Raw genomic sequence first — 15,707 nt, forward strand, 5'->3', positions numbered from 1 at the left:
AGAGCCGGCAGTTGCTTAAGCGGCTGTGTTTGTTGAGAAGCTACTATGGGCCATGCACACTCACTTGTCTTCCTCGTCCAATACTCCAGACAGCTCTGTGTCAGCTCCAGTGCAGAGAACAGACCCCGAGAGCTTGACAGAGTCTAGATTCCTGTGTGGGTCTTCTGACCACAAATGTTCTTTCTGAAGCAGGTAAACTTACGGGAGCTGATTGACTTTCTCCACCAAGGTCTTGGTTTTATTTGTAGTTCTTTGTTGTTAGCTCATGAATTTTCCACAGCCAGTTATCAGACTCCATACTTTTCTGGATCGTTTATCTCGACCATCGATAGGTCTGTGTTTTTAAGTACAGTTTCAGTTTCTAAAAACTGAAAGTTAAATAGCGAGTGAATCGTAACGTCAGAAGACTCACGTGTGTGAGTGTGTGTGCATGTAGATTCTGGCACAGGTGTGCCAAGGGTAAGAGGAGAGACCTGGAGGGGTGGGCCGGTCTTTCGATGATCTTTTCCTTCGCAGGTGTCCTTATTTAAGAAAAATGGAATGTTGCTCATTTTGTGGGTTTTCTCATTGTGAGGATGGAATCAAAATCTGTTTGAGAGGGAAGACTTTTTGTTGAATGCCTTCTGAGTCCTGGAGTATATAAAGAAAAATGCACGAAGGTCCCACTCTCGAGTGAAACAACTCGAACGAGGGACACAGGAAGTGGACAAATAACTTGGATAAATTGTGCTGTGAGTGCCTGGGGCCTGGGGGTGGGATGGGAAAAGGACGAAAAGATAAGGATCCTCCCCTCATCCGTGTGACAAAGTCTTACCAGCTCTTAATTCTTGGCTCACGTGTCCCTTATTTTTTTCAAAGGCTTCTCCAACTTTCTCCCAAGCAGAATTGTTGACTTCTTTATAACAAAATATCTGTGTGTATTTCTTATGTACTGATTGCATTTTCTCAACCAAAACTATTATCAGAATATTCTAGAGCGTACAAGTAAGCTGTATGGGGTTGGGTTAAAGTGTAAAAAGGGTCCCCAACGTGCCTTTATGGAAAGGGTGCTACTTTCTCTAATTTTTTGGCCTAGTTGCTAAACGACATTGCCAACAGTATGTTAAAGAGCAAGAAAGCCTGTCACGTGGAAGCCCACGACCCTTCCAAATCTGTTTTTTTGAGGTATGGACAAATAGAAGATGATGTATTGTGGGATCAGTCAAATAAAATGTGGTCGTTTGCTCGGGAAGCAGGCACCACATTAGTCATGCTTCTAATGCTTCCACAGTCGAAGGGCATTCTCCTTATGACTCATTCAGGATCTTTGTCATAATTGTTTGGGGTTTTTTCCTATATGGGCGGGGGGGGGGCGAAGCCTCACTGAGCTTTTAATGGAATAGCTTTCACATTTCTCAGGGTGGCGGGTGTGTGTGTGTGTGTGTGTGTGTGTGTAAAAAGAAGGAAATCTGTATAATAGAAGAATGTCTGCCTTTAAACAGTAAGTATTTATATTTAATATTGTGTCTTGAGATTGAGTTTTGAAATGAATAAATGTTTAAGTGGCTGATTAGAAGCCGTTTGGATGAGCTACTGTCACAGTGCATCAGGCGGCTCTGTCAGCTTGCCAGGAACAATGAATGAAAGGGAATGAGACAGACACTTTCCAAGACTTACGTTTCAAGAAGCCAGATATATGATACTGTTTGCATCTTGGCTCCCGTTTTCTATTGTTAGCATTTCTTTCTCTTGTGTAAATTTCAGAGGTGAAGGTCCCAAAGTATTTTATTAAAAAAAAATCAGTAAAGAAGCCACTCTAAAGAGCGAGATACGCATCCATTATGCTAACTGTTCATGCATAATACATCCACATACATGCAGTTTCTTTAGAACAGAGTGGCAAGTGGTTGTGCCAGAGAAAAAGTAATTACTTAGCAGTTTGAAAGTGAAAATGAGTCTCTTATTAACAGCAATCTATCCAGAAACAAAGAGCAAGGATCTCTGTTCTGAGGACATGTGTTTCCATCGAACACACAATACCTAGAATTTGGAGAATGCTGTACGACAGCTTCAGGGGGCAGCTACTGCTTTATTGCCTGTGAAAATTGGAGGGAAAGAACTTTGAATTGGAAGAAAGAACGCCACCAAAAGAGAAGGAGGGTGAGGGGAATCCCATGTGAGGGGGAATGAGTTCAGTTACTGTGTTCTTTAAGGAGAAGCCCAGGCACGTTCTAGCCCAGCTTCCCCAGGTGGAAGACTCTCCCCACCATTATCCAAGTTCATCGCCAGAGATCCCAAAACAGGTAAATAGGCACCATTCTGCTGCCGTGCATGCTTCAACTTTTAAGTGTTGTAACTGGGCGTAAAAGGAGTGAACTTCAAGAAAAAGAAGTAAAAACGGTGGAGGGCTGCCTCCTTCTCAGATCTGGTGTTATAGCCTCTGCTATGTGTTCCCCTTGTACAGCGTTTGTCCCATTCTAGCAAGTGTTTTTATGAATTGCTTCTTTCTGGGTAGGTTGCAGGTTTCGTGAGAGCGTGCTGTTACGTGCCCCCCGCCCCCCCCGTTCCGCCCCCGTGCTTAACACAGTGCCTGGCACGTGTGGGTGCTGTAGGGGTAATTTGTTCAGTGCTTGGAGGAAGGAAATGGAGGCATTCGGTGATTACAGGAGACACCTGCTTAGAAGTCTCATTCAGTCAACTAAGGTAGTTGTCTTGTGTGGATTGCCTACTTTGTTCGTGTTGTGTGCGTGCAGTGTGTGTGCGCCCTTCTTGGGTCCCAGACGTGCCTTTCTGTCTAGGCTGGCAACCCTGCACTGAATTTGTGTACCGTGGAGATAAACATGAATGTTTATGTTAGTGGAAGTTAGACACAATTCAGAATATTGGGACTTTTCTTGCCTCAGATATACACACAGTGACACGTAAAGAAAGCTTAGTGTCTACCACAGTTCTCTGTATTTCTGCTGAGCCCCGTGAAGCAGGTACTGTTGTATAAACAGTTGATGTGTGAGGGAGAAGGAAGGGAGGCGCCCGTTTTGGTGGGGGGAGGGAGGGATTGCCAGTTCACCCTGGAGAGACTTACCTCTGCACATCGTTCTGCTAAGTGCTTTGAAATGCTGGTTTCGTTTCAAAAGCCAGGTATCTGCCTGGACGAGGCTCAAGGAACATTCGTGGAACAGAGCCAGGCCTTCGCACATTGAGGCCAGGGCCTCTGATATTCAAAACCAGCAAGGCCAACCTCTGGCTAATTCACCACTTCATAAAGAGCCAATATAGAGACTCTAGAATCGACCTCATGTCATCCAGCTAGCTTAACACAGTCAGCCCTCGTGCTGCTGGGTTCTACCCCAGCCGCCGGCTATACAGAGAGTCGTTGGGCATCATAATGAAGTGACGTGGGCCCAGGAACATCTGTTGCTATTGCAAAGTCTCCATGAGCAATTCTCACACAAAAAGAAACAGTTTCTACAAATGCTGCAGCTGTGTGGGCAGGGTAGAGGAAGGGGTTGGGTGGGTGAGGGGCTTCTGCAGGACATAAAGACGCAACATTCTCCCAAAAAGGCCCAGAATCCTTGCTAACTTCCCTCTGTGGGTAGAATGAGAGAAAGGTTACAAGGTATTTTTTGGGGTTCACCTAAAATGATAAGATAAGTGGATATTTGGGTTTCTGCTTAAGTAAAGGGGTATGTCCTTCATATTTTGTTCAGCTCTGGTTTGGAGTAAGTCAGCTGCATTTGCCGCATGTGTAGATTCCCCCTCCCCCCGCAACACACACCCCTTTCAGTATCCATAGCAGATGGTAAATTCTGTGGCTGCCAGTTCTATCATAATGTGGTTGCAGAAAATAGAAAGCAAAGCCACACGAAGACCCCTGCTAGAATACAGCTGGGTTTGGGAGACGCTTCTGAATCCTCTGGTGATGCCTGTAGGGGTCGTGTTAAAAACATATGGCCGGACGGTAGAAACCGGTTCCTGGCACGTTAGAGTAAGACTGGGATACTGAGACCTGTTATTAACCAAAGCCTGTCTACCTGGGCCTTATGAGTGGAGAGCATGGGCATAAAGCTTTACTTCTGGGGAAATGGTATAAGCCCACCTAAAATTGGCATGTGTGGTTCATGACCAGTAAATGGTACCTGCACGGGTGGTTTGTGTGTGATGTCTGTCGGTGGTCTTTTTCAAATCCCAGTAGGCAGAATGCTATCGTGTTTAATGTTCACATCTCAGTGAAAACCCTGGTTTTTGATTTTTTTTTTAAAACGTTTATTTATTTTTGAGACAGAGAGAGACAGAGCATGAACGGGGGAGGGTCAGAGAGAGGGAGACACAGAATCCGAAACAGGCTCCAGGCTGTCAGCACAGAGCCCGACGCGGGGCTCGAACTCATGGACCGCGAGATCATGACCTGAGCCGAAGTCGGCTGCTTAACCGACGGAGCCACCCAGGCACCCCAACCCTGGTTTTTGATTTAGGGAAGAATTAAATTCACCTTGATTCTTTCAGGTGGAGCTTGGAGAGAGATATAGAAGAATCCAAGTGGTATTAAGTCAGGGACAACATGCCCAAGTGCCAAATCTTAGATGAAGACGGTTTTTCACAGGGCATGTTACACCTTTCAGAAATGTCAGATTAAGAAACATGAAGTTAACTGGAAAGAAAGCATCAGATCTATTTCACTTGGCAATCATAACTCAGGCATGTAAGTCTAGTCAGAAATTATGTTTCGCTTATGCTCATTTAGACTAAACTGTGAGTTGTTGGAGGTGGGTGTGCCGACTTGCAGGGTGGCGGGGTGGTTCCACAGAAACAGAAGCCTCATTCTAGAAAACAAGAAGAACATTCCTGAAACAGCTGGCTAGCTAAGCATTCCGTCCCTTTGGGGGGAAAGATCTAACAAAGCTTATTTGAGAATCCAGAACTCTAGTGTTTAGAATTGTAAACACCAAAATGAATGAATGAATGAATGAATGCAGTTTATCTGTTAAGTTGTAACTTGAAACTCAATTAGACGGCATTAGTTCCCCTCCCACAGAGGAGAAATTCCTGAAGAAGACCTTAATGAAAGAATATGCCTTCTCCTCAAGGAAATGGTCTGGGCTGATCCCTCTTCAGGAGGGTGTAAGTCAGGATTTAGTAAACAGCCTTGCTGATTTAACACCAGTGCCTCTTTCGTGCACTCTTGCCAGAATGGATTTTCCCCAAATGAATGGACATAGGTTTTTTGGTTTTGGTTTTTTTTTTTTTTTTTTTTTAAGTTTCAGTTCCTGAGACATTTTTTTTTTTTAATTTTTTTTTAACGTTTATTTATTTTTGAGACAGAGAGAGACAGACCATGAACGGGGGAGGGTCAGAGAGAGAGGGAGACACAGAATCTGAAACAGTCTCCAGGCTCTGAGCCGTCAGCCCAGAGCCCGACATGGGGCTCGAACTCACATACCGCGAGATCGTGACCTGAGCCGAAGTCGAATGCTTAACCGACTGAGCCACCCAGGCGCCCCTCCTGAGACATTTTAAAGGGGAGGCTGAACTGTTTATGTCTTAATTTTTTTTAATTAAGAAAAATATTTTAAAAGCACAGAAAAGGGCAGAGATTGATGTAACAAATATGGCCCTCACAGAATTAAATGTTGTTGTTGTTGTTTTTTTAACTAAAAAAGAATGCTGCAAGTAAAATCGAAGGTTCCCCGTGTCGCTCTGCCCTGGGCCCCTTCCCCTCCTTGTTTTAAGAGCCAACTGCCATGATAAATTGTGTACGTGTCCTTTTATTATGTGTTTTTATATGTTTTATATATGCCATATGTATTGTGAAATGTACATTTATAGTATACTATAGCATAGTATGTAAAGTGATTTTATCCGCTTAAGGTATACTTTGGTATATGTGCATCAAGTCCCTTTTTTTTTTCTTTTGTGCACCGAGTCCTTTTATTTGCCATTATGGCTTTTGCAGTATATGTTGACACAGAGCTCACGTGCATTCGCTGTCACTGGTGTCTAGTGTGTTATGTGAAAACACCATGATTTATTGTTATTATAAATGTCGAACATGTATGTACAGATCGGCTTGTACTAGAGATTCCAGTAACAGAATCTAGAAGTGGAATTTCAGGGGCGCCTGGCTGGCTCAGTCAGAAGAGCACGCGACTCTTGACCTCGGGGCTGTGCGTTTGAGCCCCACGTTGGGCGTAGAGATTACTTGCAAATAAAGTCTTTAAAGAAAAAGTGGAATTGCCGAGTCACAGGGTACGTGCATTTTCAGTTTTGGTAGTTTGTTATGCCAGTTGACACTCCCACCAGCGGTGTGTGAGGGTTTTCTAACTCCTGAGAACAAACGTTTTCCGTTTTTGCGAGTCTGATGGATGAGACTATCTCACTGTCTTTATTTGGGCTTTCCAAATTATCAGTGGCATCATGACTTTTTAACCATTGTAAACGGAAATGGAAAATATCCAAAGGCATGAAATCCCAATATGTTTATCTGGCACGGTAGGATTCAAATATAATTGAAAGTTGTGCTTTATCCACATGACCCTCTGGTAATGGTATTAGAGTAGTCCCAGAAAACTCAGAAATTAATTCTCACTCTAATAGTTAAAAATAACTTTTTAAAGTTTTAGACACCTACGATGAAAATCTTTCTGAAATGTGTTATACTTAACCCGGTTTGTGAAACTCATGGGTAAGTCGCATCAGTCCTCATAATGAACGTGAGGCTTTTATAGCATTCATTAATACCTTCAGGGCTTGTAAAACTAAGGGATGCTTGTTTCTATACCAGACACACTGGAAGGTCCTCATGCTTTAAAAGTTATTTTTGCCTTTTAAGGTCTTACTCCTCCTAGTCTTTTCAGTGAGTCCTCCCACCTTTTAAAACTAAAAATTTCTTGGGGCACCTGAGTGGCACAGTTGGTTGAGCGTTAAGTCTCTTGATTTCGGCTCAGTTCACGATCCCAGGGTCGTGGGATCAAGCCCCACTCTCTCTCTCTCTCCCTCTCCCTCCCTCTGCCCTTCTCCCCAGCTTGTACTCGCTCTCTTTCTCTAAAAACCAAAACCAAAAAAACCCCACAAAAAAACCCTAAAAAATAGTTTGTCAATGACACATGCTTATTGTGGAATATTTTGTCTTCTCTTATTTTAATTTGCTACCTTCTCTGTAGAATTCTGAGGATGCAAGGATATCTTTTTCCCTGAGTGAAGGTTTCAAGGGACGCAGGGCAGCAGTTTGTGTTCAAGTGTCGTCACTTCCGGTTGTGCGCAGGTGTTCTGAATAGTTCTGGAGAGATCGTTCCTATCCAGTTTCAGGGAATCTGAGCTGCAGATGTGGGGGGTGTTCACTGTATTAGCCAAATACCCACTTAAAAAGAGGCACATATATTCTCTTAAAAGAGTGATTTGAACTCAAGGATGTTAAATGGGTCCGTTCCTGAGGAGATAACGAGCAGGAGGATGACTCATTATCTTAGAAGGTCCAAGGAAAGTGGCCAGATACAAATGGTACAAAGACCATGCGACTGAGTAGAATAAGTACCATGTGACCGTGAGTGCTTCTTAAAGGTTTTAAATTTTCGTTTTCTTCTCATAAAATTGTTACTGTTTGTAAGTTTGCTCTTTTTTGCCTTCCCAAGCTTATGATAAAAATTTAACGTTTCCGTGTTTTCTCGTTTCAGTGTGACAAAATTAGGCAAGCTTGTGATAAAAATTTAACGTTTCCGTGTTTTCTCATTTCAGTGCGACAAAATTAGGCAAGAACGAGATGAAGCTGTTAAAAAACTGGAGGAATTTCAGAAAAGTATGTAAGCCTTTCATTGGAATTATTGTAAACACACCCCAACTGTGTTTTGGGATTATGTGGGTAGGCACGGCCCCTGTGTTTCGTTGCCGCCGCATTGAGTATCCAAGAAAGCAAGAATTGTCCTCCCATTTGCCACCCCCCCCACAATGTCCTGGCATTACTGTAATTTTCAAACAGATGCAATGAGCGTTATTGTTTTATGAGTATGTTATTATAAAAGACAGTTTGCCCTTGTTATGAAAAAATTTTACTATGTAGAACAGTCGAAGGAGAACAAAAATTACTTGTTATCTTGACTCTGAGAAAAGGCAGCGTTAGTGTTTTATAGTCTTTCTTTCTTGGTCTTTTGTCTGTAGGCAATATGTGTGTCCACAAAAAGTAAAGCCATGCTTTGCATTTAGTTTTGCAGCCTGCTCTTTTCAGGAAACGGTGTATTTTTTGCATGTCAGTAGAGATGTATATTTGTTTCAATTTGTTTTTATATTAATTTGTTTTAGTATTTGTTTTAATTGTTGTCCATCTTAGGTTCTTATATGATCGTACCATAATTTATTTAAACATTTTTTTTTTCAATGACAGATGATGGATTGTTTTGGAGTTTTAGATAGCCTAAATAATGCCACGTCAAGTATTCTTACACATCTTTAGAGTGGTCTGATTTGTCTCTTACCTTAATTCATAGGAAAGGAATTCTAGTTCACAGAACTTACACATTTTTTTAAGAGTTTGCATGTTTGAAATGGCCCTGTCTCACCAGGGAAAGTCATATGCCCATAAAAGCTGTAACCATCTAAATTTCTGCTATGGTCTTATTTTTGTATGTGACCCAAATCTGTTATTTAAAAAAAATTTTTTTAACATTTATTTATTATTGAGAGACAGACACAGAGTGTGAGCAGGGGAGGGACAGAGTGAGGGGGAGACACAGAACCGGAAGCAGGAGCCAGGCTCTGAGCTGTCAGCACAGAGCCCGACGCAGGGCTCGAACCCACAACCCTCGAGATCATGACCTGGGCTGAAGTCGGACGCTTAACCGACTGAGCCACTCAGGCGCCCTTATCCAAATCTGTTATTACCTTATCCCCTAAGATAGAATATATCTGGTCGCACTCAGAAGGGGCAGAAGGAAATATGTCATGGGAAGAGGACCAGACCTTAGCAGGAAGAGTGACCCTCTCCCTTGGAAGCAAGAGCTTTTCCATCTTTCTGCAGATGCGGCATTAGGCTGTTTGATTGTATCATAAAATGTTGACTGGGTAACTACACAACAAAGCAGTTTATTCTTGCTGAAGGTTAAACAGCCATAAAAATGCAGCATTATCGTTAATTTCAATAGCCAGGTTATTTCAAGGGTCTGGCTGTAACCAAATCTCAGGGGAATATTGTTGATGTTACGTATCTTTGGAGGCCAGTACGCTATGACAGAAATATGTCTTATTTGTGAATGTGTGAATTGCAGCGGGTGTAGGACTTTCTTCTTCCCTGATGCAGAATTAATGGGATGTTCTAACACCAAGTCACGCCGAAAGGGTTATGCCACGGGCAGCGTTACCAGTTCATGTTCTTGAGTTAACTCTTGATAGCGGATTGGCATGCTGTGTGTAGCGGGAATAATTCAAGTTCTTGTGGTTGGACTTACCATAAAATGCTTCGGTCGGGTAGGTAGTAGGCATTTTGCCTCTTGTGTTATGCACATGTGGAAGGGGCTTCCCCCCAAATCAGCCTACCTTTAGAGTAACACATAAACTGCTCTCATCTATTTCTTTTTCCCTCTTTGTCTCTTTTCTCTAAATGCCTTTGATAGTTTTAAAAATTCACACTTTTCCCTACGAGCAGCTCAAAGCCTGAAAGAATCCATTGAAAGGTTAGTACAACAATCTTTATTGCTGTCTTCATTTAATTTGTCACTTTTCTAAGTCAGCTCAACCTTAAAGCTTGGATGACAGGAAAACACAGTGCTGACTCTTGACTCGTCTCAAAAGAACAGGAAATGGGGAGGAAGAAAACTTTGAATATTTGTTAAAACATTACGACTGTGGTCGATGACCTTTGAACTGAGGGTGGAAGTTCAGGTTTGGAAGGGAATGCCTCAGTTACCACCCGTAAAAAGCGCCCTTTGGTGTCAATCCACCTAACCCTGAACGATTTCCGCATTCGTGAGATTGGGATAAATGATCCTGCCTCACAGGCTGTTCAAGGAATAAATGAGATACTTCATGTAAAAAGTGCTGAATGCATTGCCTGGCGTTAGAGTTCAAGGACTCCGTAAATATTAGTTGCTGCTGCCAGCATCTCATTCACTGCCCCGGCCAGAGTGCCCTTCAGTGTTAAGAGGACAGGAGTTAGTTCACGATTTCATTTTCGGACAGGGAAAGTTTCTTTGGGTGCTAAGCGGAAATCTGCCTGCCTATAACGTTTACCTGCTAAACCTCGTTCTCCGAGTGCAGAAGAGAGCAGCTGAACCAGGTTTAGGAGGAGCTCTGTTCCACAGGAGGGCTCTACCGTCCCGGCTCAGCGTGCTCTTTCTAGCAGGTTTCGTCCAGATTTCCGTGCAGCTCTTCCTGAGCCTTCCTCCTGTCTTCCTGCACGAGGAGCATCACTGCCTAGCAAAGCCATGTTCCCTATGAAGGCAGATTCCTGTGCGAGGAGAAGTAAGTAAAGGTCTTTGATGCCCTCCAGCCAGAACCTGAGAGCCTTTGCTCTGTGTTAGGGCACACCCGTTTTCCTGCACACCTGCCGGCTTTCGTCACTGTTTGCACACTATGTGAAGACCTTGCAGGTAACCTGATGTTGCGGGAGAACTTGTGGTACGTTCATCACATCTGCTTGGGAGACACCCTGCATCCGAGTATTGCTGACAGTTGGCTGGATGGAGAGGAGTTTTGCTCAGGGTGGCACCATTGGTGGCGTCCCCTTTGTTAATTTTTTTTTTTTAAGTTTATTTATTCTCCCATCCAAGTACTAACCAGGCCCGACCCTGCTTAGCTTCCGAGATCAGACGAGATCGGGCGCGTTCAGGGTGGTATGGCCGTAGACTTAAGTTTATTTATTCTCGAGTGAGAAAGTGACAAAGCCTGAGCAGGGGAGGGGCAGGGAGAGAGGAAGACACAGAATCCGAAGCAGGCTCCAGGCTCTGAGCTGTCAGCATAGAGCCCTATGTGGGGCTCAAATCCCTGAACTGTGAGATTGTAACCTAAGCCAAAGTCGGACGCTCAACCGACCGAGCCACCCAGGCACCCCCCCCCCAAATTTTTTTTAATTTTAATGTTTATTTTTGAGAGAAAGAGAGAGAGAGAGAGACACGTTGAGTGGGGCAGGGGCAGAGAGAGAGGAAGACACAGAATCCGAAGCAGGCTCCAGGCTGTGAGCTGTCAGCACAGAGCCCGACGGGGAGCTCCAACCCATGAACCGCGAGATCATGACCTGAGCCGAAGTTGGACACTTAACTGGACTGAGCCACCCAGGCGCCCCTGGTGGTATCACCTTTGAATACAACAAGTTAGAAAGAGACATGGAGGAATGGGAGTTGCCTAGAAATTGGTTTGGCTGGGCCTGACCGGTTAGAACTCTGTAATTTGACATCTGTTACTTGACTTTTTGGGCTTCAGTGTTCTCAAATACAAAACTTGCGATAGTACATGCCTCCTAAGACTGTTGTGAGAATTCACGACAGAACACATGTAAAGGGTGTGGAACAGGCTGGACACGTAGTTGGCCCGATAAATGGTGATGGTGGTTGTGTCCTGAGCAGTTCTGTTCTAGAGAGAATGTTCTTGTAAAAGGGTGTTCACAGATGAAGGTAGGCCTGATCTGTTTTCTCAGTCGTTGAGACAAACACAAACCTGGTAACCTAGTTGATACCTAGCATCATGCTAGGTGCAAGGGAGTCCCACGTGAGCAAAGAAAAATTCCTGCTCTCATGCTCACGGTTAATAAAAGATGAAAGCAGGGGCACCTGGGTGGCTCAGTCTGTTGAGCATCCGGCTTCGGCTCAGGTCATGATCTTGCAGTTTGTGAGTTTGAGCCCCGCGTCGGGCTCTGTGCTGACAGCTCAGAGCCTGGAGCCTGTTTCGGATTCTGTGTCTCCCTCTCTCTCTGCTCCTCCCCCGCTCGTGCTCTGTCTGTCTGTCTCTCTCTCTCAAAAAATAAAAATAAACCTTAAAAAAAAAAAAAAGACAAAAGCAAGTGACAAAGAAAGAAAAGCCCAGTTGCCCTACGGTGTGGTGCATTCTATGATGGCGCGTATGTACATGTGCTTTGGGGTCACGAAGAGGAGAAACAAACTTGGCTAATTCAGCTCGACTGGTAGACGCAACAGTCAACGTACTTTTAGGTTATGCTTCTTACTTCTCAGAGTCATTAAAAACAAGTGTTACTATGGAAAGTATCAAGCTTATGCAAAAGTGAGAAAATAGTATAACGAACCCCCATTTATGCAGTATACAGCTTCGACAGTTAACCAGCTGATGGCCAAGTTAATTTCATCTCTGCATCCATACCTCTGCTCTCACCAACCTCAGATTATGTTGAAACGAATTCTAGCCATCATCTCATTTTATTTGTAAATATTTCAGTATGTATTTTTAAAATACCTGGATTCGGCTTTCTTCTTTTTTAAAACATTTTTAAAATTTCATGTCATCGAAAGTTTTTAAACTTTTTTAAACTTTCATGTCATCGAAATTATAGACACTTTTAGGGGTAGTGGTCATGGTCTGTGGGTATTACGAGACAAGCCTGCGTTCAGCACCATAAGGCAAATCACTGAATGAACACCTAAGGGTTTTTAAAACTTTTGTCCTTTGGAAGGTGCAAATGAAATGATGTATTACAGAAATATCTGTTTTGTGTCACGTAACCTGACTTTTGGTTTTAGAAATGAGGTCATGCTTTTCAAAGATATAATTGCCCTTTGAAGTATGTTCTCTTTTGAATCTGGAAAGTTGATAAGTACGTTTCTTTGCTACCTATTTAGCATAGGGATAATTTTTTAAACTAGAAATCAAAGCACAATTTCTGATTTCTACTGTTCCCTCTTAGAGGAAGAGATTAAAAAAAAAAGCACACCTACCTGATGGAGTCTACTGTATGAGAATTGGAGAAAATGGGGGCTAGTGCTACCTATGTAAGTTTATCAAGTTAAATTACAGGGCAGATTTTTACAAAATGTTCAGAAAATAAGTTTTTTTTTTTCTTTTTGCTAGGCTTAAACCTGGCTATGGTGGAATGATTTTTCTCACTCTTCCATGAGCAAGAATGTTGTTGAATAAAAAGTCAAATTCCTATGAAACATGCAGAGTGTTTATGTTTTTGTTATGACCATGGAAATACCAGATTGTGGGAGAAGAAGTCAAGTAGTTAAGGCTAAAAAATTCAAAATAATATTTGATGTTGTAAAAATTGTGTAGGTTTCTTTTCTCTTTCCTTCACATTTTTGAAGAACCTACCTTGTAAACACAGTGATAAAATGCCAAGAATATTAGGATTTTAAGGAAATAATAGAGCCTATTATTTAAACTACAATATAAAAGGCAATTATATTGATGAAGAGCTACATGGGCTTTGTGTGTGTGAATAAACTTGGCCTGTGTTCAGCTTCTATTTGTTCTTCTGGCATAAACACATATTGTGTGTGATTCCAGTTTAATGGGGACCCGTTTGTATGCCAAGCAGCTGCATTTTAGGACCTATTGCGTGATTTCATAGCTCTCTGAAAATTGGTTCTATTCAGAACAAGAGATAGAATAGGAGGGGGGGGTGTGGAGGGGGGGGGGCGCAGAGCCTCAACACACAATCATTTCTTTTCAATTGGAGCCAGAAAGGTTGATGACAACATGACCATTGTGTTATAATGATAAGACCACTAAGGCATCTGTACCTCTCATCAAGGCTTTCACACAACAGCAGATACAATTTAATTCACTGCTCTGTCAGCAGTGCTGATACCATTATGCCGTCTGTCTCCACAGTTATAATCACTGTCCTCTGAGAAATGCAGTTGAAATGATCTTGAGCAGTCAAAGAAACTCTCAATTAAGGCTGCCACTTCCAATGTGTCAGATTGTGTCTTATGCACTTGGTACAATTTTCACTTCCAATCCTGTTTATTTACAATGTCTACCAGTAATTACGCTTAACGTGTCATTTAGTGAGGGGGGCCCCTGCCAAGCCGATTGTTGGGTGCTGCCGTACCATTGAGTGGGAGTTTCTCGAAGTCAATGCCATCAGCAGCTTTTAGGCCCTGATGGGATGCGGTAGTAATGTTGATAATGCAAGTATCGTGCTCATCAAGTCATAATTAGATGCCACTCAAATGTGCCACTTGTAATAACAGTGTTGATTCATGTTTTTCTCGGTGACTGCAACTACTAATTAGTTAAGTGGTTTTTGGTTGGCCTGCATTTGCTGCAGATTATTATTACCCCTGAAAAAATGTCAAGGTTAGAGATGTTTCTGGCCATTTAGTCCTGCTTTATGAATCTGAATATTAACATAATAAGAACTTTGGACAGACTTAGGAAGTAATACATTTTTGTATTTAATTTGGAGAGAAATTTCCCCCCCCCTGAGTTTAATCATAATTGCAGGTTAATTAAGCTTAAATGAAGCAAAAGTAATCTCTCTTTGTGTTATGTGAGCCCAGTGCTTTTTGCCTAACTTTGTTGGGTTTCACATTTGGGTAGACTTAATTTTTCTTTCTTAAGCCAAACAAATGTCAATGAGTATACACCTCTACAGTTAAGTTTAAGATTCTGAGCGTTTTCTTTTAGCTAGAAACATGGGCGAGAGGAATTGGCATGTCCCTTGGTCTTTCGAGTACGATTCAAGTTCTCAGTTTTGTACCCGTAGATCTCCATTTATATAGAGCAGCTATTTAGGAAAAAAACACCTCAAAATAACTATTTTTCAGGCATTGGTAAAGTATCGAATAAAATTCTGTTTTCTTCCGAATTTCCTAGCAGTCTGTGATGCAAGCAGCATCTGATTTCATCGTCCTATGGTGCATAAACCTTGTTGCTCTGCTTTTCTGCCTTGGAGTTTAGTAAAAGTAACCACTTTGTCCCTGATAAAGACTGCTGTTACAGTACTGACCATCACTAAGCTGCCACATCCGTTACTCCAGTTAAAGAGATCAATTGGAGGTTTATTTTTAAAAAATGTCTCTTTTGCTAGCTTTCCTTATTAGATCCACGTGTTCTGTCCTGTTATGCAAAGGAAATCACGTGTGCCACTTTTTATTTAGGACAGACTCTGTCGTCCAAATTCGTGGACGTGTCTGGCTGCATGCACAGGTACATGGGAAGCAGACACTTCAAAAAACTTCCTAACTAGCTTTCCTAAAATGTGTGCACCGGCAATAAAAGCCTCTTCCTTGTGTTCTTTTTTTCCCTTCCACATTCATATATTAGCTAAGATTTAATCAGGACAGCCTCTTCAACACTTTTTTTTTTCCATGAGAGCTGAAGGTCTGGCTAGCTAAAGAATTGAAGTATTCTGAGTCATGGGACGAAATGTGTGGGCTTCTGGAATCACTGACTAATCTCTGAATGCTGAGACTTTTTTCCCCTCATTCCTAGTTTCTCACATGGTTATAGAGGAAGTCAATTTTATGCAGAACCATCTTGAAATAGAGAAGACCTGTCGAGAAAGCGCCGAAGCTTTGGCAACAAAGGTGAGACTCTTTAAAGAAGGGAATTCTACTTGAGCTTTTTAATTTCAACGTGCTTTTCTGAAGAGTGGCCTCTGCCCTTTTCTGCCCCTCTGGTTTTCTAATCCGTTGTCTCCACTCTGACGATGAGGACAGTGTTATAAGTTCTCAGACTCCTGGAAGCGGCTTATGGAAATATCTTACTGCATAGGTTATTATGATTGCAACAGGGGGCATTTCTTTATATGTATTTCAGCATTTGTGCTTTTTTGCCTGTGAAAAATGGCC

The 15,707-nt window shown here is 42.5% G+C and overlaps 1 protein-coding gene across 4 annotated transcripts in view; it reads left to right on the forward strand.

Annotated features, from left to right (window-relative positions):
- SHTN1 (shootin 1) overlaps nt 1-15,707 on the forward strand; it is a 100,923-nt gene that overhangs the window by 18,088 nt on the left and 67,128 nt on the right. For 3 of the 4 annotated variants that reach the window (XM_081790460.1, XM_060641386.3, XM_060641384.3), the window contains exons 3-4: nt 7,708-7,768; nt 15,349-15,443. In XM_081790460.1, the coding sequence (XP_081646586.1) occupies nt 7,708-7,768; nt 15,349-15,443 (156 nt within the window). The remainder of the gene's footprint in view (nt 1-7,707; nt 7,769-15,348; nt 15,444-15,707) is intronic. The other variant, XM_060641385.3, reaches the window with a different exon arrangement.

The sequence above is a fragment of the Panthera onca genome, chromosome D2, assembly GCF_046562875.1.
Source record: "Panthera onca isolate mPanOnc1 chromosome D2, mPanOnc1 haplotype 2, whole genome shotgun sequence".
Lineage (NCBI taxonomy): Eukaryota > Metazoa > Chordata > Mammalia > Carnivora > Felidae > Panthera > Panthera onca.